We start from the raw sequence: 24,058 nt of genomic DNA on the forward strand, positions 1-24,058 counted from the left end.
ATATCAATTAGAAAAAAATGAACAGCCAAGTGGCCACAGAATTCCCATGGTACCATTCACTTTCTTCCTTGCTGACAGACAAATCCAACCTGAAGTCTGTGTCTTCCAGGGAAAGGACGGGAGGAAACAGGTACAATTCAGTCCCTAAAATTAAATTATCTTCCCCAATTTAGGAGAAGAAGGCACTATCCACAGTAGAGACCCAAATCAGAACGGTTTGGAAATTCATGTCACTTGTTTGTAATATGATATCATATCGTCCAGAGTTTCAAAAGTGACTGTCGGGGCTCGTGGTGGGCTGCTGGGGGCAGGAGTGGATGGTGGATGTGAAGAGCCAGTGTCACGACTCTGGCCAGAGCACTGTCCTGGGTCGCTCGGTGCAGCTGCAGGTCTGCTCCACGTCTCGCTACTGAGGGAAGCAGTTCTCTTTTGACCCACAAAGTAATCCGATGGTGGGGCAAACTCAGGATCTCTCTCAGCTCGGAGATCTGACTGCCTCTTCGACCAGAACCCAAAGGAAAACTCTAATAAAAATAAGAAAGAGTATTATTAGAAGTAAAGACCAAATCAGTTGAATTTTTATTGTTATTACTTTTCGATTATTACATATACTTCTTAAATGGCAACTCCCATTCTCTGGAGGAGATAGCAAGGAAAGCAATAATATAATACGAGGTATATGTAAGGCCTACAAAAATATAAGGAAGCAGCAGGCTAAGCAAAGGGAGTGACTACTTCCAGATGGGGAAGATTCAAGGAAGGCTCTGGCGGAGAAGGCTGGTAGCTTCTGGAAGTATTGCCAAAAAGGCACTAAAATTACATCTGAGAGAGAAATACAGAAAAACCAAACACTCAAATCATTTGCTAGACATAATGTAGGTACTTCACAACAAAATACAAATTTTGGCCTTCACTGAGTTTTAGAAGACACGAAAGTCCAAATCTAATTTGGCATTTCATCTCTATTTCTAACTAGCACTAACCAAATGCACTGGCCTATTTGCCTTTATTGAGTCTTGGATCTCATCAGCTCAAACAGGGTGAGCTAATGCACTACTGTAACAATCTTGTTCAAAGAGGCATAAATCCTGGTCTCCTCCAACAAGAAGCTGCTGTGGGCATCATGGTAGATTTACAGAAATAATTTACGGAAAAATCTGCATGACCCAACAGAACCATACGTGAATCCAGGTGAATCTTGTGGCATGCAGACTATTTTCAACTAAACGTAAAGGAGGCTGCTAAAAACACAGAGGACGATGAAATACCAAACCTTCTAAGATTTTTAAAAGTGGCTCCTGAGAAAGGGCATTCCAAAGCTGTAAAGCCACATGAGGGTAGCACAAATTTTTAAAAACTTCCCCCAGTGTTTCTAAAAAAAATTGTCCTTTTGAAATGACCTGTTGTAGACCCTGGTCTTTTATAATCACACTTTCTAGTGTTCCTGTTTACAAACAGCTAGGGTCTGGGTACTGAGAAGAAACAGTTCAAAGATCTGGAGAGTTCCGTGAGCCTCAAAAGCCTCTACACTAAGACTCATGAGAATCACACTCTGAGATGAACTGGAAAAGTCTGTGCAAGGCCTGTTTAGAACCCCCCCCCCCTTACCTTTTCCTCTGTCCCACTCTCGGACATGCGGCACTCCCGGGCGGGTATCCTTCCTCTCCTGAACGATGACTTCCACTTTGCTACTCTGGGCAGCAGTACGTGGGGTTGGCACAGCCTCTGGTTCTGGTGGCAAAGGCCCAATAACATCTATTTTTTCGCAAGAGAATAAGACATCACTATAATAAAACTTAAAGCTATTATTAAAATAAACATTAAATAGAACATGCTCATCTTGAGAGTAAAAGTAACAGCCAGTATTTAATGAGCACCTATCTTGGCCCAGGGAGTGAACTAAGTACCATGTGTACAATAGTTTGTGTAATTCTTATAATAACCCTCATAAAGTCAGGGTTAGTATTCCCATTTTATAAATGAGGAAAATTAAGCTCAGAAATGCTACACAGGTAGAAAGTGACAAGAGCCAGGATCTGAACCCAGGTGGGATGTATCTCAAAGTCTCTGTGCTTTCCACTATGCCACCCTGTTTCCCCAGACCGACAACTGAAGGACCAGAAACCCCCAGTTACTCCACTAAAATAAGAGTCTCAGAAAAAGCAAGAGAACTTGGAGTGACAAAGAGCTGGGGTGTGGCAGCGGGCTGTAGGCTCTTCACCTTTGGCTAGATTTTAAAAGAAAGTAGATTTTTCAAAAAACACTGTGTGGCGCTCCACATCTTATAGAGGTGACAGATGTTCAGGAGTAGAGCAAAAAATAGAGAAACAATATGCAGAGCTTAACATGTTACAGGAACACAGCATTTATACAAAACTAAACAGATGATCTTCCAATTCCTAAATGTTTCTTGTCTCCTTTCAAAGCTAAACTGAAGCTGTGTTCAGAATAGAAAATGGCCGATGGCTTAGCACAAGGCTTCCGTGTGAGCAGGAGAGGCTTGTATAACATGCTCCTGAAACCCACACTCACCTTTTTCGTTTTGGGAATGGAACGCCCTGCCCCCAGTTTCAGTTAGAGATGTGGCCACCTCGCTAGACAGGCCATTCCCCAGGGGCCCCTGCAGCTGCAATCAGGCCAGTGGGTTGTAAATGCATGGTTGTGTGGGCCTTCCAGTTCACATTCCTAAAGAAGCAACAGGTTCCTCTCCCCTCTTTCCCGCTTCCCTAGGGTTGGACCATGAACAGGTGGTAGGGAGCAAGCTTCCACCCTGCAGGTAGAGCATCACTCTAGGAACGGCAGAAGCAGGAAAACAGGAGGAAGCTGGGGACTGGGTGACCACGTGGGGCAGAGCTACTACCTGCCTAGACACTCACCACCTCCAAAGGATTAAAACCAAAAATAGACTTCCAGCTCGTTGGAGCCAGTCTATGCAGGAGTCTCAGGAATGGCAGTGAAGCCCAGACTAGGGTAGCTCATGCAGCAAGCAGAATCCTTCAGGGACACAACATGCCATGTGGTGTTTCCACGTGTTGTGACAGTCCTTTCAGAAGCTGTCTATACTCGTAAATTCTTTCCTTTCTTATGTCACTTTGTGAATATATTTCTCCTTTAAAATAAATTAATGCACAATAACCAAAAAAACTTATAGCCATAGCGAAAGAAACCAAGTCTAAAACGTGTGTGTACAACAAAACTTTATCTTAAAACATCTCTGCTCTAAGTGAAGTCTCGTTTACTAAGCCAGGCCCTTCTATGAAGTAACACAATGTCCTGTTCGTTAATATTCTTGTCTGTATAAAAAGATTCTTTCGAGTGTCATTCTGCACCACGTGGATTATAAAAAACTGCTCCTGGCAGTACCCCAAAGGTACCCTGCTTGCTTAGAGAATAAAACTAAATGACTCATTTCCAGATTGTCAGTCCTGTTCACTGAGACATCATTAGAACTAAAGATTTTCCTTTTGAAGTTCAGACACAATGAGCCATGATATACCTTTGTTTTCTTCCTCTGCTCCATCTTCTTTTGACTTTTTCATCTTTTTTTGTCGGAGTTTAGCAAGCCTTGCTTCTAACATAGCCTTTCGCTTTTCCTTTATGTTCTCTCGTTTTGTTCTCTGATCTGTTGTCTGAATATAACAGAAAATTAGAAATTTACTGTAAATCAAATTCACAATATTTCTTCTCAAATTAAAATTATTAAAAGTGAATTTAAAGGATTAAATATTAATTTCATCTTAAAAAACAGACTAATTAATTGATTTCAGGCCACCACTAGGCAGCTAGCCTTGAGCTCTTCAAAACACAGACCTAGGAGGCCCTCTTATACAAGCCCTCTGGCATGTTTTCTAAGTTTAGCAAGTGCTCACAGAGCGCCCTGGAATGCTTCACATTCAAGGAAACCAACCAATTCTGTTCTACTCCTTAATCCCTTAAATAAATCCCTTAAATAACTCTCTATTTTCTTACCCAGGCCACTCTAAAAGTACCATACTTAAAACCAAATTTAAAACATCAAAGTTATATAAGTTAGTTCTAAGCAGCTATAATTTTAAAGTCTGGAACACCAAAATAGAATAGCAATTACATTCATAAAACTATAATAGCATTCTGATACTGATAAATAATAGTTTATTGATAAAACTGTCACTATTTGCAGAAGACGGGATGTTACATATAGAAACCCTAAAGACACCAACCAAAAAACTGTTGGAATAAACGAATTCAGTGAAGTTGCAAGATACAAAAGCAATATACAAAAATCTGTTATGTTTCTATACACTAGTAACAAACTATCAGAAAAAGAATTAAGAAGACATTCCCATTTATAATTACATCAAAAAGAATAAAATGCTTAGGAATAAATTTAACCTAGGAGGTAAAAGACCTGTACTCTGAAAACCATAAAGCAACAATGAAAGAAACTGAAGAAGACACAAAGAAATGGAAAAATATAGCATGCTCATAGACTGGAAGAATGAATATTAATAAAACATCCATATTACCCAAAGCAATCTACGATTCAATGCAATCTCTATCAAAATTGCAACAAGTATTTTTCACAATAGAACAAACAATGCTAAAATTTGTATGGAAACACTAAAGACCATGAATAAGCATTCTTGAGAAAGAAAAAAAAAAACTGGAAGCCTCAGACTCCCTGATTTCAAACTATATTACAAAGCTATAGCAATCAAAGCAGTTAGGCACTGGCATAGAAACAGACACAAAGATCAGTGGAACAGAAAAGAGAACCCAGAAATAAAGCCAAGCATCCACAGTCAATTGATTTATGACAAAGGAGCCAATAATATGCAATGGGGAAAAGACAATCTCTTTAATAAATCATGTGAGAAAAAAGGAACAGGCAGGTGCAAAGAATGAAACTGGACCGCTATCTTACACCATATACAAAAATTAACCCAAAATGGACTAAAGACTTGAACACAAGACTCCAAACTATAAAACGTCTTGAAGAAAATATAGGCCATAAGCTCCTTAACATCAGTCTTGGCAATGACTTTTTGGATCTGACACTAAAAGCAAAGGCAAGAAAAGCAAAAACAAACAAGTGGGACTATATCTAACTAAAAACTTCTGCACAGCAAAGGAACCCATCAACAAAATGAAAGACAACCTACTGGATGGGAGATATATTTGCAAATCATATTATCGGATAAGGGATTAATATATATATTAAAACAGTCCAATTAAAAAACAGGCAGATAATTTGAACATTTTTCCAAAAATACATACAGATGGCTAACACACACATGAACAGATGCTAAATATCACTGATCATCAGGGAAATGCAAATCTAAAACCATAATGAGCTTTCATCTCGTACCTATTAGAATGACTATTATCAAAAAGACTAGAAACAACAAATGTTGGCAAGGATGTAGAGAAAGGGGAACACTTGTGCATTGCTGGTAGGCACGTAAATAGGTGCAGTCACTATGGAAAACAGTATAGAGGTTCCTCAAAAAATTAACCATATGATCCAGTGATTCCAGTTCCGCTTATTTATCTGAAGAAAATGAAAATGCTAACTCAAAAAGATATCTGCATCCCCATGTTCACTGCAGAATTATGTACAACAGCCAAGACATGGAAACAACCTAAGTGTCCATCAATGGATGAATGGATACAGAAGGGGTGGGAGGAATGGAGTATTACTCAGCCATAAAAAAGAAGTATATTTTGTCATTTGAACCAGATGGATGGACCTTGAGAACATTATACTAAATGAGATAAGTCAGACAGGAAAAGACAAATACTGCATGATCTCACTTACATGTGGAATCTAACCCCCTTCCCTAAGGAAAAAAAAAAAAACAACAAAGACAAATATAAGCTTATAGATACAGAGAACAGATTGGTGGTTGACAGAAGTGAGGGTAGGGGGTGGACAAAATGGGTGACAGGAATCGAAAGGTATTTAAACTTCCACTTATAAAATAAGTAAGTCATGGGGATGTAATGTAAAACACGGCAATCACAGTTAATAATACTGTAATGCATATCTGAAAGTTGCTAAGACAGTACATCTTAAAAGTTCTCATCACAAGAAAAAAATTTTTTGTAACTATGTATAGTGACAGATAGTAACTAAACTTAACGTAACAATCAATTTGCTATATACACAAATACCGAATAAGTATATTGTATACCTGAAACTAACATGTTATGTGTTAATTATACATAAATTAAAAAGTAATAATATAGTATCTGGTTTATGGCCACAATATTTACTAATTATCAGAAATATTAATCTTTAATAAAATTGAAAGTTTATTTAATGTACTTTTATCCATCACTGCTCTGAATATTAACTATTAAATAAATATTTTTTAAAAAAGGCCGGGGCGCCTGGGTAGTTCAGTCGGTTAAGTGTCCGACTTTGGCTCAGGTCATGATCTCATGGTCCGCGAGTTTGAGCCCTGTGTCAGGCTCTGTGCTGACAGCTCAGAGCCTGGAGCCTGTTTCAGATTCTGTGTCTCCCTCTCTCTCTGACCCTCCCCCATTCATGCTCTGTCTCTGTCTCAAAAATAAATAAACGTTAAAAAAAAAATTTTTTTTAAAAGGCCATTTTGAGTATCAATTTAAAAAATAGACCATTTCCATAATATGGTCCAACAAGAAACAAACCGCTCTCAAATACTTAACATCAATTCTGAATTTAATTTTTACCTGTTCACGTAGCATCTCTAATGTTTTCATCTGCTTGTTTCTCAACTCTTTATCTCGGGCAAAGGCAAAATATCCAACACCAAGTTGCCGGGCCTCTGAAATAAGTCACAATTTTTCAGAAGATTAGAGTTCCCTGATTAACAAATTAGAGTCAGGCTAAATTTCCAATGAAGGCAAAAAGAAACGCAGTAATATTTGACACAAGTTTAAAAAAAAAAAGGCAGCTAAGCCAAAAAGATCTCCTGCTTATGATTAGCAGGCCCTCTGTTAGAAAGATATTCCCAACAAGAGTATTTTTTAGGCTATAAAGCAAACAAAGGGGATATTTTCAATTTCGAAATCAGAATCTTTTATTTCTATGTAAGAGCTACAGCTTTATGAATATTTCCCTTTATGCTTGCCATTAGTCCAAAAAAAACAAAAAGATTTAAAAAGCTGCAAGATGATTATACCATTTTCACGAATGTCTTCATAATGTATGGGCCCCATCGGCCTTTTCAAGGCCTCTCTTTCTTCTTCCTCCCATTGCTGGCGCTGAAGTTCTTTTCTCATATCTTCAGATAATAAGGTTTTCTCATTAGCAGGACTAACGAAACTAGTAGGGGGACAGAGCAAAGCTATATTTAGGTAAGAGCTGTGAGACAGCAATACTTCAGTTCAGTAAGCTGGATCATGGACAAGTAATTCTAGCTGATAAGATAATTCCTTACAGAATTTTCTGACCCACAATACCACTGGGAAACTGCAAAAACTGTTTTCATCTTTCTTTAATTAAGCAGCTGACTTGTTACATTAGTGCAACAGAATCTTGCCTCAGCACTTGAGACAAACCACTTTCCTTCCCATCCCCTTCTGGGCTAAAGGGGAGGAAGAAGCCAGGGCCTCGGCTGCATGGTCAGCTGCATAACACTGCAGCCAGGCAGTGTCTCCTGTCCCGTGTCAGGCGGCTCAGGGCTCCTGCACTTCCTTCCTTGTGCTGAGCCCAGGCCGATCTGAACCTGAAGGACTTGGACAAGGTGGACTTTCCACATCAAAACTGCCCTTGGTGAGGGGAATTTTACTCCCTGGAGTGTACTAGCAAGTTATCTCTTAGAGGTCTCTGGCCCTAAAGGAAAAAATCTAGCAATAAGGCCCTTGCTTCAAAATGCAAAAATTAGTATAAAGAAAAAGTTAATAAGCTAACCACTTCCGTGCTCTCACTTGCTATGGGATAACCAAGTATATATTCCTAAATATCTTTCTCCACAAAGGTTTGTTTGTTGGTTTGGGCTCATTCTATATTTTTAACTCTGATAATCAGACACCCTTCCAAGTAAACAGATATAGCTCCAACTCATCCCTTTCAGTGGCTACACAGTATGGATGATCAACTATTCAGGTTGTTCCCTGAGTGTGGATTATGTGTGTGTGCTAACCATAGAAGAGTTCTTCAGCAAATATTCTTACGCATCAAGAAAAAAACCTTCTTACTGGACCATCAAGACAATGAACTAAAAGCAGCCTCACCCATAAAACAATCCCTATGTCTGCATTTCAGACCTGGGCAGAGGTTTGCATATCACATACTTACAGCCTCCCCTGAAGATTTTTATCCATCTCCAGCAGATCTGGCAAATCCTTTTTCATACAGCGGCGAGATCGCCCTAAAGAATCCACATAATCCACCCTAAAATAAAAGTGAAAACATGTGAAGAAGGCTTTGTACATGACATATGGTTCCTTAAGTTACAGACTAGTTGCACAGTAAAAAAGTAATGTAAGCTTCACTACCAAGAAACACTCTCAACCCTGAGACACCATAACCACGGATAAGAACATGTTTTTTTTTTTAAGTTGACACACAATAAGTTCATTGTGCCTTCTGTTAAACCTTAGTTTTAGAAAATGCAGAAAATGATTGATCATATATGTCTGTGATTTAATACAAGGGTGCCTGGTGGCTCAGTCGGTCAAGCGTCCGACTTCGGCTCAGGTCATGATCTCACAGTTCATGAGTTGGAGGCCCACATCGGGCTCTGCACTGACAGCTCAGGGCCTGGAGCCTGCTTCGGATTCTGTGTCTCTCTCTCTCTCTCTCTCTGCCCCTCCCCTGCTTGTGTGCATGCTCGCTTGCTCTCTCCCAAAAATAAACATTTAAAAAAATAAATAAAATAAAAACACCCCACACAGACCCTTGCCGCAATACCTCAGAACTTCCTTCAGTCTGGTTTAGACAATTCCACATATTTTACCAGCATAACTTTGCTCTGTACCATGCTCAACCTGCTCATTTTCTTAGTCTTTGCAAACCTGACTTTTTATTCTTTCTTTTACTTCTTCTAATTGGTACAGCTCCTTCCAATTAGAAATTTCTCAAGTCAGGATTACTTTGAGGACTCATTAATTAGGAGGAAGCCAAGCAACATTTTGTACCACGAAAGCAGCTCAGTGGTGGGCCAGTCTATTATCTTTTACTTTTAGTTCCGCTTTCTTTAGCTTTGCCCAAACCAGACAGAAGTTACAGTCAGGGGAACCAGGCAGATATCAAGGCAAAACAAAATACTCCTACTTCCCACAACAGGAAATATGGACGGATTTTCATGGAAAACATTTCAACTGCATTATGATGCAACAGATTTATTGTTTAATTATGGGCAAGGAATTGCCTATAGCCTTTAGCAGGGGGCTAAAAACACAGAAAGGGGTCAGTACTGCTGGTACAACTCAAGATCAGAGTCTCATGTATGTGGCTTTGCTTTTGTTAGCAATTTCTTTCCTCTTACACGTGCTGATTCCAATTGTTAGCCCATGACTTGAAAACTGAATGTCTGGGAATCTATTACTATAGTCCTGACGCTGATTGCTGTGAGAAATAAAACCTCCAACTGCAGAAAGCAGTTTCTTTCTTCCTCCCTCCCCCCTCCGCTTTTTTTTAATGAATAGAGAGATAAAATCATCTAGCCAGATGGTCTGAGTAATTATTTACAGTATTTTTGCGGAAAGATTTTCCACCACCTGGAACTTAACTACCAAAAGGATTTTACAAGTAGCTACAATTCTGGAGCTTAATTTAAAAACAAAAAAAGTGTCAGAACTGCTTGCGGTGCGTCTTCCTTCACCATATGGTGGCATGTGACACCTTCAATTGCCCTCCAAACTCTTCAAATCACTGACAAATTGCTAGTAATCATACAAGCATTAGGAAGAAAAAAAAAAGACATTAAACCTTTCAAAGGAGATGAGATTTCTGCTATGAAAAGCAATCATAGGCTATTCTGTTTCTGGAGAAGGTCTCTAAAATGTACAGATCCCCTCAAAACAGAAGTGGCAAGACAGTAGTCAGCAAGTGCTCTATGTAATCAGCAATCACTGAACAAGCTCCAGGAAAACAATTACTTGAGGTACAAGAGTAATATGGCAGGGCTCAGAGTCATGGCATCTTCAAAGCGCTCTCAGGGAGAGTTAAGACCCGTGCCCATGAAATGCTTCCTAACATCAGCAGGGAGGATATAAGAAGTACCAAAGTTTTGCCTCAAATTTTTTTTCTAGTAACGAGGCCAGTTGTGTGTCAATAATAAAGAGAAGCTAAGACCCAAAGGAGTCGGAAGCATATCTAAGTGCTACCAGATTTCGGGTGAGGGAGAAATTGCTCATACTGGAAACGATGAGGGAAAGCATCAGTAGAAGAGACTACGTCGTATGTGCTTCTCTTTGGGTTGCTTTTAACAAGTATGCAGCCAGAAAACCTAGCCCAAATGTAAATTTTTAGAAAGCAGATAACATCTGTTCTATCCCAATGTCATGTTATTTCCAGACAACGTGGACACCCTCGGTAGTATGAAGATGTGAGGTCCCTGCAATCCTCAGTAGCCGGACCTGCTCTCTTAAGCTCACCAATGACTCCTACCGACAGGGCCAAGAGCTGACAAAAGGTCAGCAAGTGCTGCAAACTATCCTGAGCGGTTCCCAACAAAGATCCCAATAATGAGGATATTTGAGCCTGGAAGAGAAGGTGGGTAGGCTCTGCACTGGCAGGAGGGTGGGCAGGCGGGGTTATTCTCAAGACAGTTTTACAGCATCAGTGCAGCTCTATGCAATTTTAAGCACGTTTGAACAAGTTTGTAAACACAGTCTTCAGTAGAGAAAATCCTTAGAAGGGAATTTTCATTCTGATCTCTTTACTTATTGACATATTGGTCTCACAGGGAAAAGACTAGTTTGCTTCCCCATCATTCACGTACACGTAGGTAAAATTTAGAATAATTTCAATAAAAGTTTACAACATGTGTGCCTCTACTCCACAGAGCAGTTTCTTGGGTAGCTTAACATACTCTTACTTCCTGAAGGGAGTTTAAGGCAAACAATAAGGAAAACCGGGCTTCGTTGTTTTACAGGTGAGGAAACTGAGCCTCAGTGAGGATGGAACTTGATCAAGGTCATACTGCCAGTGAAAGACCTGCTATGCAGGTCCGAGGTCCACAATGCCTACATGACACTGCCGGAAATGCCCCAGCCAGAGTCCTGCCTGCCTTTTTCTGTGGAAATGAAGATCACCACCAGCTGGACAGTGACTCTCCACAATGCCTGAATTATGACCTGGGCAGCAGCCCAGGTAAGAAAGGAATACGCTTCTGTCTAAACGCTTCCACATCAAACAGGTGTATTAATGCCTTTTGCACCTGACTCGGTCTTGTTAATTATTTCTTCTATGGAGCCACTGTTTCTGTAAATCCAATCTTAAAGGAAATAGAGGAAGACTGAAGAGAAATGGTTTGATAGCATCCAAACAAAATCACTTTCAGAAAGTAAACACGAGTCGGGGCTCCTGACCGGCTGTCGGTGGAGTATGTAACTTTTGGTCTCAGGGTCATGAGTTCAAGCTCCATGTTGGGTGCAGAGCTTACTTAAAAAAAAAAAAAAAAAAGTAAACACAAGTCTGAGAATGCTAACGTGACCAATTAATGTCATTATCACCAACCATTCTTCACCGGGGTCCTGGGGAGGAGGTATATCTTTTTCAGAAAGATTTTCTTCATCATTGTCTCTTTCTCCTGCCTTCCTACAATCTCTATTGGCACCAAACACCTCCATCTCTTTGTGTTTGTCTATGATCTTCTGTGTGAAATCCACAAGGTACATATCCTCCGCTTCTTCATCTAAGACATAAAAATCAATATTCAGATTTTTGACATTCTTCTCAAAGATGTAAACCACATATGGAATTGATATGAAGCAGTCACATTCACCACTGGGCGGCTACACTCCCCCTGGACGGCTCACTAGTCGATGCATCCGCCACCCCCGCCACCCCCCGAAAGTTTACAAAGACACAGAGCCACTGGGGGATCTAACCGTGGAGCTGCAAATGTGCCATCAGAAACATATACCACACTAAACAAATCTTAAGAGTCTAAAGTCTTCTGTTGCCTCGTCAATACAATGAGTGAGCAATATGGTCTCAGAATGTAACTTTAAGATAAAACCACGTGATTTCAAAGAGACTCATTCACCCAATGACATAATATAGAAGCAGGACTGCATTTCTCATGTCGCCAGACCAGAGCAACAGACCTGTGTTACTACATGTAGCTCCCCAATCAAGGGGCTATATTATTACCAACCCTAATTATACTGTTGTGGTATGGCGTTCTAAGGGTCATAATATAGGCAAAAGAAGTCATCTGAATTCTTTTCAATGCAATTAACACCACTTTCAGGCAAGGCATGGTGCCAGGATCTGTAGTGCATACAGAGACGGGTAAGACCTATGGCTTATAATATGCTTGAGCTAAAACATATACGCTGAAAGCTAAATAGCAACCCGTGACTTTAATTCAATTTAACCCAAGACAGTTGAAATACTCACAAATAACATTTACATTAAGTTTCACTATGCTGAATTTTCTCTGAGGTTTTTCTCTGAGTACAGGATTAAGGTCTATGGAACAGGTATTACGTTCCCTGTTACCAGGTACCGGTGTTAACCCCCAAGGTACAGTGGAGAATAACTGAGGCTCCAAAACTTAACTTGCCCAAACATCCAATATGCCTATCAGGCCTATCAGGTCCCACCATCCTGGACAGAACCAAATCCCCAGGTCCACAGGCACACTCCTTTGACCTGATTTCTATATTAGCATTACAAGTAAAGTCTGAATTAAAAAAAAAAAAAAAAAAAAAAAGACTAATTTTTTTTTAAGCCACAAAATAACTCACATGGGAAAGAGATGTACTTTCTCAGAGCGGAGTTATAAGACCACATAACAGTGAGGCCTCCTGGTTAATGGACACCCTGCTGCTTCATCAAAAGGAAGACACAGCCTCTCCCCACGTCCCCTAACTTTGAGAGTGCCTACCTCTCCCAGGCTGGGCTCCCTGCCAGGCAGGGAACATGCCTCTGCTATCTGGAAAGAGGGAGTTTGGCTGTGTGGGCAGCCAATGACCAAGGTTCTGGCCCTGCCTCTTCTCCTGCTGCCCCACTGCCCCCTTTCCCAGCCCATCAGGCCCAGCCATACTAGTCTGTCTGCCAACACTAGCCCTCTCCTCTCTCTGCTGATCTTCTCTCACCACTCTACTCTGCAGAATCCCTTTCTCCAGCTCTCCAAAGCCTTTGAGATCCTATTAGAGCCTACCTTCTCCCTAAAGACTTCCTCACATGCCTTTTGGCAATGAAAAATGCAGTGCCTTGTAAAATCTCTTCTACTGCTATCTAATAGTAAGGCTGGGCGTTCTTTCTCTGGGGGGGAGGGGGTATGGGGAAAGGGGGATCTTATTATTTTAGAAGCAATTACAGGCACATCACAGAAAAAAATAGAAAATAGGGACAAGGAAACCTAACTCCTACACCCTGATATACCTGTAATTCCCCTCAGTCATTTTTTAATATAGGTAGAATCGTTTCTAATTGTAGCCTATTTAGACCTCGTTTCCTAACTTTACTTTGTTCTGTGTGCCATTGTCCTCCGCTGATGACAATCCCCTTGAAGGCCGAGAAGAGAATCTGGCTCATGCTACCCTTGTTTGTCCCCTCATAGCACCTAACATGTGGTGCACACTGGACAATCAGAGATTACTGTGGATGTATTTTCTCGTCCCTGTGCTGGCTCAGAAGGTAATGCATGTTAACTGGTGCAGCCACTCTGGAAAACAGTGTGGAGGTTCCTCAGAAAATTAAAAATAGACCTACCCTATGACCCAGCAATAGCACTGCTAGCAATTTACCCAAGGGATACAGGAGTACTGATGCATAGGGGCACTTGTACCCCAATGTTTATAGCAGCACTCTCAACAATAGCCAAATTATGGAAAGAGCCTAAATGTCCATCAACTGATGAATGGATAAGGAAATTGTGGTTTATATACACAATGGAGTACTACATGGCAATGAGAAAGAACGAAATATGGCCCTTTGTAGCTATGTGGACGGAACTGGAGAGTGTGATGCTAAGTGAAATAAGCCATACAGAGAAAGACAGATACCATATGGTTTCACTCTTATGTGGATCCTGAGAAACTTAACAGAAACCCATGGGGGGAGGGGAAGGAAAAAAAAAAAAAGAGGTTAGAGTGGGAGAGAGCCAAAGCATAAAGAGACTCTTAAAAACTGAGAACAAACTGAGGGTTGATGGGGGGTGGGAGGGAGGGGAGGGTGGGTGATGGGTATTGAGGAGGGCACCTTTTGGGATGAGCACTGGGTGTTGTATGGAAACCAATTTGACAATAAATTTCATATATTGAAAAAAAAAAAAAGAAGGTAATGCATGTTATTTCTTAAATCTCTCCCCGTACTTAAGGTGACTTTAATAAATAACGAAATACCACAGGGCTATATGAGTTACAGAAAATAAAGAAGTATAAATAAATTATTGTATTTACCTATAAAGTCTCCTTTAGTCATTTTTTCATATAATTTGGCTTTTTCTTCCAATTTCTCCCTAGGAGAAAAAAAAGACAAGTATTAGAAATGGTCTTACGCCTGCTACTCGTGTGAAGGCTGCCTGACTACTGCAATCTGCCAGGAGGCCCAGTCTGGCGATGAGGCTGAGCTGACCACCCCACCCTAAGGGGACCCTCAGACCCAGCCACTCCTGATTGCCAACTTCATGTAAGTTCCATGAGGACAAGCCCCATCTTTCTCTTATTAATGACTATATCCCAGTGCCTAGAACAATACCTGGTATATAGTAAATTCTCAATCAGTATCTGAAAATAAATAATGAATTAAGATTCCAAATGCAAACTAAGTTAAATACCAAAAAAAGAAAGAGGTGTCTAAATAAAAACATTTTCTATGTGCAACCTTCTAAAGGGATCACCATATTCAATGCACACCCTTTGCATTACTGTTTTAAGGCACGAGTCCCTGATCATCTGTGGCTCATTAGGCTTCTCTAAGGGAGCTAAAGATCAACTTCTTAGAAGTCTGGTAAAATATGATGCATGAATACATCATATATGTATTACACAGAGCATGAATAATTTATTCATGACACAGCTAATAAAAAACAAACATCAACCCTGGTATTTCAATAAAGTAGACTCACTGGTCACGTTAATTCTGGTGACATTTACTTTTTAGTGGACACAGACTTAGTAAGATGGCTGGCAATTCCTTATTTTAGAAATACTTAATGATGGTAAAGAGAAGTCCCAAAGAAGTCATGTGAGCTTTTGCTTGCGAAGAATCAATCACACTTAATCATAAAGGAAAATTTCACTTCTAATGGCATCCCGAGACAATAAAGTCCCTTGGTCACATGGCTGTGTGCTCTGGAACAAATTACTTCACCTCTCTTGTACCCCACCCCACCCCCAGTTCCTAAATCTGTAACAGATGAAAAAAACAGCACTGCCTCTTAGGGTTGTCATGGAGAGTAACTAGATCGCACACGGAAAGCATGCCATCAGGTACGTCATCTGCATCTTCGTCATCTAGGTCAGAAAGATTCCTCTCCCATTTTATGCATTCCTTCAACAAGTACTTCCTCCAGGCCTCCTCTATGCCAAGCACTGTTTCCGTAACGAGGACTCTATTTCGGGGGGGGCTTAACGTAGTAAGCTGTGTCATCAGAGAATCTTACTGTCTTAATGAAAATAAAACCTAAAAAATTTTTAAAAAACAAACCACAAAAAAACAGGTGTTAGGATAGAGTAACCAGGAGGACACTAGGCTAGAAAGGGTAGCCAGGGGAAACCTCTCTGAAGGTGACATTTGAGCTAAGGCTTACAGAGCAAGAAGCCAACCATGAGAGGATCTTGGGGAGAAAGCAAGTGAGACAGAGGAAGGATGAAGTAGGAATGAGCTTGATATGTTCAAGCAGAGATCACAATGGTGGAGGATGCTGAGCAAAGGAGAGGGGGGCACAAAATAAGGACAGAGAGAGGCAGGTACAAGAACGCGGGGGAGGGGCACCTGGGGGACTCAGTCAGTTACGTGTGCAACTCTTGATTTCAGCTCAGGTCGTGATCTCACAATTCATGGGATTGAGCCCTGTGTAGGGCTCTGCACTGGAAGCACTGAGCCTTCTCAGTGGGATTCTCTCTCTCTCCTTTCTCTCTGTCCGTCCCCCCACTCCCCCAGCACACATGGGCACTCTCTTTCTCAAAAAATAAATAAATACACTTAAAAAACAAACAAACATGGGAAAGCGTAAGAAGCCTGGATGCAGTGTAACAGAAAGATGGCAGGAAGAGTCTCCAGATGAATAACGGAGATCAAGGAAGATGTCAGAGAAATGGCCACCACTGGATTTAGTAAATGAGGAAGTCATTAGAGACTTTAAAGAACAATTTCTTCAGTCAAGTAAGAAAGATGGAATTCAGAGGGCAAGAGTATGGGACACTTATCTGGAACAACTATGTGCCAAACACTATGTATCTCCTTTAATGAATTCCCTACAAAGCTCCATGAGCTGAGTATTAACCACCTCACTTCATAGATAAGGAACGTCTCAATGGAGAAGTAACTTGCCTAAGGTCTTACATCCTCAAAGGACTGTCCCTGCCCATCTTGAGCTCTGGGGAGACTCAGAAGTCCTGTAGACCAAGGACAGACTTGACTCTTCATAAGCACAAAGAAGCCAAAGTATTATGTAATAGGTTACTGGATAAAAAAAAAAAATCACAAAGTACCCAGGAAAACTCTTGTTATATACAGTAAATAACAAAGGATTATGGCACCTTTCAACAAATTAGAATTCTGAGAATATTCCAGTAGGGTGAGAAAGATGTCTCAAAAATTAACATATGCTATGTCTGCTGGGAACAGGTCAAACACTAAGAAAAACAATTCCCCAAATGCGCTAATATTCTGCCTCTTTTTTTCAAACCCAGAAGAGCTGAGTAATCTCAGCAACTACTGTTTCCAAGTGCAGAGTTTTTATTACGCAATAGATCCAAAAGCACATGAGTCATGACAGACATTCAAACTTGGGATTCCCTCTGAGTCTAGGGTGACACTGTAAATAACAAAGAGTTCTTCTTTACAGAAGAATGCCAGCTAACAAATGGAATGAAAAAATAAAAATGGAACGAATGAATTAGAAAATCATCACTTTGAAATCACCAGTCTAACAACTGAGAAGTCACAAGGTTCCACTGGGTGGAAATATGTTGGTGAACAAGATATTCATAGTCTCAGAGTTGCCCTCCTTAGATTATTATTAGTTACAAACGGGAAAGAGAACTTTACGGTGAAAAAATCTATCTTAACCAAGTGATCAAAGTTCATCATCAATAATAACTCAAACTGACATTGTGAACCTCCTGCTGTGATCCAATGGGAAGGACACACGGCCTACATCTTATTCTTACCAAAAGCAGTTAATGAGACGCTAATCAGATTGTGGGACACTGCAGACACAAGCCTGGACTCACCAAGAACAGTAATGGTACAACAGACGACAAAAAGGCATGGGAATTATTCTAGATTAAAAGAGACTAAAGAAATAGGACAACTGGGGTGCCTGGTGGATCAGTTGGTAGAGCATGTGACTCTTGATCTCAGTTGTGAGTTTGAGCTCCACGTTGGGTGTAGAGATAACTAAAAAAATAATTTTAATAAAAGGAAGAAAAAAGAAAGTCATTCTATATACAAAATCTCTCCCTCTTTAAAAAAAAAAGAGGGGTGCTTGGATGGCTTAGTCAGTTGAGCTCCCGACTCTTGATTTCAGCTCAGGTCATGATCCCAGGGTCATGGGATCAAGCCCTGCATCAGGCTCCCTGCTGAGCATGGAGCCTGCTTAAGATATTCTCTCTCTCTCTCTCTCGCCCTTTGCCCTCTTCCCTGCTTACACCCTCTCTCAGAAAGAAAGAAAGAAAGAAAGAAAGAAAGAAAGAAAGAAAGAAAGAAAGAAAAGAAAATGACAGACTAAATGGAATGTGTAATCTTTGAATTCTGAATTAAAACAAAACAAACTATAAAGGATTTAACTGTGCCAGGATAACTGGTAAACTCAGACTATAGATCATATCGTATATAATACTATTTTATCAGTGTTAAATTTCTTGGGTATGATAGCACTATTGTGGTTATGTAGGAGAATATCCTTGTTCTTAGGAGATACATGCTGAAATATTTTGAGGCAAAGTATCATGATGTTTAACAAAGTTTCTCTGCAACACACACACACCAGAGACAGAAAGGAGCCAAAGCAAATGTGGAAAGATTAATTGGTAAACCCAGGTACTGTATTCTTTTTTTTTAAAATATGTATTTATTTTTGAGAGAGAGAGAGACACAGAGTGTGAGTGGGGAAGGGGCAGAGAGGGAGGGAGATACAGGATCTGAAGCAGGCTCCAGGCTCTGAGCTGTCAGCACAAAGCCCAACTCAGGGCGCGAACTCACAGACCACAAGATCATGACCTGAGCTGAAGTCGCATGCTTAACCGATTGAGCCACCCAGGCATCCTTTCAATTAGCCTGTTGCTTTGAAGTTTTTCAAAATAAAAAGTTAAAGGGAAAATTCAGTTTCGAAATGCTAACATCATAACACCTAGTAGCCCAGAGCCACACCTTCCTAGGGACACTTCTTCAACACTTGTTGATAATCTTAGTGCCTAACAAAGGCTCAAAGTTGGATTCTGTTTCATGTTCCAAATGGAGGTTATGTCTTATCTTCTTATATGATTACAAATGATATTATTTTTAGAGGCTATTTTATATTTTTGTAGTATTTGACTGAAAAGATGACAAAATTAAACCTATAAATTCAAAAGTGTGAAGTGGAACTCTCACTTCTTTGCTTGGGTAACACCAAAGGCAAGTACATTTATCAGAGTTTAACTCTACCTTGCTTTGTCTAAAGTCTTCTGTTCCTCAATCTTCTGTTCTGCATCCTTCTCAGCTCTATTTATAACTCCTACATTCTGTTTGCTCCAGATACTTGGTTTCTGCAGCATATTGATTTAAAAAGACAAAACAGAAATACCAAATGATTGCAAAAAATCTCTACTTTTATACATCAGAAGAAAAAAACAGATTAGATCTTATGGATCGATGGAGAAAACTAGATCTTCTGATAGCCAACCTGTGTCAGGCAAATAAACTATACAAGGAAAAGCTGGAGCTGGGGAAAAAAAAAAAAAAAAAGCCCTAAATTATTTAAAGAATTTCTTTTACGCGACTGCACATTTATCTTTTATCTCCTGAATGACTGCAACTTAACTCAAGAGAGTCAGTAATACAAATAATAAGTACCATTACCTGTAAAATCGGAAAACCATTCACAACTCTTAAAGATCTTGGTATTTTCTGCTATATTACTGTATTATCTAATTGTTTCTCTCTGTTTGGATTTATAATACCTATGTAGCTGATCTTCCGTGAACAGGTACAAAACCACTTATTAGAGCATGCACTTTTCCAAAAGAAGTGCTAAAGAATTACATACAACATTATAATAGGCTTTTAAATGCTCTAATTTCTATTTTAATATAATATATTTTATGTGGATGTTCAGCTACAAGATAGGGATTTTCCCTGAACTTTTATATGTAGCAGAGACCAGGAGACTTTCAAAAAATCTAATTATGGCTTAATTCCCTCATGTTTGGAATCAATGGAGATAACTAGATCTTATTTTTACCTTATTAGTTGTTTTTGGTTTTCCCAAAACTCCAGAATCTTTTAGAAGTTTTTCTTGTTTGAATTCTTCTTGTTTTCGGAAGAGTTCAGCCTTAAGGTCTACCAACTAGAATAAAACCAATAAGCAAACAAAACGATGGGTTAGTTCTAATGAGTGACCAGATTTCCAAGTTACTGTAATTCTCAAAGCAAGATTTAAAGTTCCTATAAACAGACAAAAATGAATACAAAATTAAATATAGAATCCAGTGCAAACTAAGTCAAGTCATATTGCATTCCAGCTCTGTTGGAGACATATTTCTACTCTAACCTTCAACACTGGGCAAGGGGCGGGTAATTACTCAAAGTAAATGAAGTTTGCATCTATTAGATTCAGACTGAATTAACAACACTAAACACGTTCTCTCTGACTGACACTGTAATCCCATGTAATCATCACAACAATTTATTATTTCTGCAGAGAAATGTCTTCAGCAACTATCCAAGTACTGAAGAGCAGGATATAAACATGAAATAGAAACACTTCTGCCTCAGTTACAATCTAATAAAAAAGGTAACTTATAATACCAGTAAGATGTAATAAATGACTTTAAAAGTGCTAGAAGGGGTGCCCGGGTAGCTCAGTCCATTAAGGTTAAGCATTAAGGTTAACTGTCTGACTCCTGATTTGGCTGAGGTCATGATTTCAGGATTGTGAGATGGAGGCGTGACCGAGCCCCAAGTCAGGCTCTGTACTAAGTGTGCAGCCTACTTAAGACTCTCTCTCTTTAAATGTTTATTTATTTTTGAGAGAGTGTGTGTGTGTGTGGGGGGGGGGAGAGAGGGAGAGAGAGAGAGAGAGAGAGAAAGAAAGAGAGAGAGAGAGAGAGAGAAAGAAAGAGAGAATCCCAAGAGGGCTCTGTGCTGATAACAAAGAGCCCAATGTGGGCTTGAACTCCAGAATTGTATGATCATGAGCTGAGCCAAAGTCTGATACTTAACTAAGCCACCCAGGTACCCCTCTCTCTCTCTCTCTCAAAAAAAAAAAAAAAAAAAAAGAATGGAAGAAAACAGGGGCACCTGGCCAGCTCAGTCGGAACATATCACTCTTGATCTCAAGGTTGTAAGTTCAAGCCCCACGTTGTGTATAGATTACTTAAAAAGTCTTTAAGAAGAAAAAAAAAAAGAGTGGAAGAAAATAGCATAAAATGCGAGCTGCAGGAGCATTTCCTGCTGTCCAGAGTGGTCAGAGACAGCTTTGAGTTGAGCCTTAAAAGACAGGAAAAGGGCGCCTGGCTGGCCCAGTCAGAGGGGTGTGCAACTTTTGATCTCAGTCAGGGTCATGAATTCAAGCCCTACACTGGATGTAGAGATTACTTAAAATAAATAAGGGGCACCTGGGTGGCTCAGTTAGTTAAGCATCCGACTTTGGCTTAGGTCATGATCTTGGGGTTCATGAGATCAAACCCTGTGTCAGGCTCTGTGCTTACAGCTTGGAGCCTGAAGCCTGCTTCGGATTCTGTGTCCCCTCTCTTTCTGCCCCTCTCCCCCCAAAAAAATAAACATTAAAATTTTTTTTAACTAATAAATAAAATTAAAAAAAAAAAGATATGCAAGATGTCAACAGCTGGAAATAAAGTGGACTGAGTGAATGAAAAGAGCTCCAAGCTTATGTATGTTTTAGAAACTGCAAGTTTAGCTCAATCACAGGGCTCAAGAACAGGAAAGGCCAGGGCAAAGGGAACAGGGCAGTTGGGTGAATATCCATGCCTATCTCTCACTGTACCAATCCCTAGTGTCTACTTTGCAAAGAAAGATATAACGACAGTTTCCATTTTAAAGGTCCAGATACAGCTCCCTATACACATGGGCATTTTTTTTTAATGCTTAGAGAAAGCATGCACGTGCGCATGAGAGCAAGGGGGAGCAGAGAGAGAGGGGGACAGAGAGAATCCCAAGCAGGCTCCATACTTGGGGCAGAGCCCCACACGGGGCTCAATCTCAGGACTGTGAGATCATGACCTAAGCTGAAAATCAAGAGTCAGAAGCTTAACCAAATGAGCCACCCAGGTGCTTCCACGTGGGCATTTATCAACAGGATACTTATAAAAAGCATCACAGATTGACTTTTAAGGGGAATCAAAATGAGTTCAAGGATTTCTATTTTGGAAGACATCAGTTTAAAAGCAGCCTTAGCAGGGATTTAATAATGCTAAAGGAAGTTTCATCCCAGAACCTAATAATCTAAGCTTTTAAACACAAAAACTTTACAGCCTCTTCTTCTAAGCCTTCTTAACCACCTCCATTTTCTAGCCATACATTTTCCTATTCTGTGACTACTTTTGAATTTTAAAAAGAAGATGCTCTGAAAACTGTCCCAGAGAACATTCTTATTATGGTTACTGCTAATTTTAACCTGTCAGGATAGAATAACTTTATTATTTATACTTTTTTTGCTCTTTTTGCTCAAACATACTAACTAGCACTAAAGTTCAATATCAGACAAGGAAAAAAGACTCAAATATTGGCACACATAGAAGTTTTCCTTTGCACTTCCTTTGCATCCTAATACTCTGCAGTAAATTGAAGATTAAATCAAATATTAGGCAATTTGCTCTGATGTAACAGAAAAGGCAACAGCTTTGGAGACAACCAGATTGAGTGAGCCAGTTCTATCATTAAGAATTCTGTATGTAAACTGGGGAAAGCCACTTTGCCTTAAATGGGCCTCAAAGTTATCAGCTGTAAAACCGGGATATTAATAGCACCTACTTTCTAAAGCAGCTGGGTGAATTCAACGAGATAGTGCACAGAAACGTCAGAGCAGGTTCTCTTCTTAGAAGTAGCTAGTTTAACAAAACTGCTTACGTCCTGTTAGAGCTTACAACTCGCAAGCACCGCAACCTACGGGTGGGTGCATTAACAACTGTTTAGTTCCTGGTCAGGGGACGCTGGGCGCTCTCGGATCCAGGGGGAATAAGTCACATTCTCTCATGTTCTGGGAGGACCTTGCTGGTCTCTGGACTGGAAAAGAAAGGAGGAAGGGGAATGTGTCTGCACAGCAAGCACTGGCCGGGGTTCCTCTCCGACCACGGAGGGAGACACGACTGGCAACGAGGCCTGGCCCGGTTGTCGCAGAAGAAGGGCAAGGACATTCTTAAAGGGGAAAAGATATCAGGTTCAGGTCCGTATCGAAGGAGGGAATCCCGGTCCGGGTGTACGTCCGAGGGGAGAACCCAGTAAGAAAGTTGGGCCGGGTCCCCAACTGAAACAAGCCAGGTTCGGGTTCCTGTTTGCGGGAAAGCCACACAAGGTCGAGATTCTTGTCTAGTGGAGGTGAGGAGAACTCGGAGCCCCGGAGCATCACCGTACCCGCACTCACCGAGGAGGCAGTGACGTCCAAAGGCTTTTTCCTCCGGTCCATTCTGGCGCCAGAGGCTCCCAGCACAAAGCAGACAAGCACCGACACCCTCCCGCAGGCCTCTAACGCCTGCATCCGGCGCAACCGGAAGTGCTGTTATAATACAGAGGATAAGTTTGCGACGCCGGCGCCATCTTGGAAGGGTCAGATGTTGTGCATGGTGTGCCTGCCACCATTTTGAGAGGGTCAAAGAAGCCCACTGTTAAGCTAAGGCCATCTTGAAGAGAGAGGAAGGTAACAAGGGCTAGTGTTGGCGCCATCTTGAGAAGGACGGAATGTGGCTTTCAGAATGATGGACGCCATCTTGAATGGGGAGGATTGGGTGCTGGGATGGCGCCATCTTGGGGAGGGCACCGTGAGCACAAATGTTCTTCCTATTGAAAAGAAAGGTGGACTGGTAAGGACTGGAAAGATCTAAATGAAGACCTGATGTACGACTGGCACTGTTTGGTGCTTCTTACACTTTAACTTATTTCTCACAAAAGCCATATGTGATACGGATTATTATATTAATCTTGGTAGAAATAACAATAATAGCTAACATTAATACAGCGCTTATTATATACCACTTTACATATTTCAGCTGTTTTGGGTCACCTGGATGGCTCAGTAGTTTAGCGTCCGACTCTTAATTTCACCTCAGATCATGATCTCAGGGTCGTGGGATCCAGCCCCACGATGGACTCCAAGCCAAGCATGTTTAAGATTCTCTCTCCCCACTCCCTTCTCCATACCCCTCTCCCCTGTTCCTGTGCTCTCTCACTAAAATACCAAAAAAAAAAAAAAAAAAAAAAAAAAAAAAAAAAATGCTAAAAAAATTTTTCAAATAAAAAAAAAAAAACCCCCAAAGGCCATTTTTGGGTCCCAAAAACCCTTATTGGGTATGTAAATTTGGAACTTTG

At 40.5% G+C, this 24,058-nt stretch overlaps 1 protein-coding gene across 1 annotated transcript; it reads right to left on the reverse strand.

The window, feature by feature from the left end:
- Positions 1–107: 107 nt before the first annotated feature.
- Positions 108–23,231, reverse strand: CCDC174 (coiled-coil domain containing 174). The gene is made up of 11 exons (XM_049641057.1): positions 23,118–23,231; positions 19,758–19,862; positions 18,962–19,062; positions 14,548–14,606; positions 11,651–11,828; positions 8,264–8,359; positions 7,146–7,288; positions 6,694–6,788; positions 3,497–3,629; positions 1,609–1,755; positions 108–524 (listed from the first exon to the last, which is right to left on the reverse strand). Exons 1-11 carry the CDS (start codon positions 23,229–23,231, stop codon positions 226–228), a joined length of 1,470 nt encoding a protein of 489 aa, XP_049497014.1. The 3' UTR covers positions 108–225.
- Between the last annotated feature and the right edge of the window lie 827 nt (positions 23,232–24,058).

This window comes from Panthera uncia, chromosome A2 (genome assembly GCF_023721935.1).
Source record: "Panthera uncia isolate 11264 chromosome A2, Puncia_PCG_1.0, whole genome shotgun sequence".
NCBI lineage: Eukaryota > Metazoa > Chordata > Mammalia > Carnivora > Felidae > Panthera > Panthera uncia.

Excerpts from the sequence above, each read along its gene's own strand:
- CCDC174 (XM_049641057.1), bottom strand. The coding sequence starts at position 23,231 with ATGCAGGCGTTAGAGGCCTGCGGGAGGGTGTCGGTGCTTGTCTGCTTT. Across the intron at positions 19,063-19,757 it reads AACCAAAAACAACTAATAAG|AAACCAAGTATCTGGAGCAA; the intron begins GTAAAAATAAGA and ends AATATGCTGCAG. Across the intron at positions 1,756-3,496 it reads AGCAGAGGAAGAAAACAAAG|ATGTTATTGGGCCTTTGCCA; the intron begins GTATATCATGGC and ends GCGAAAAAATAG.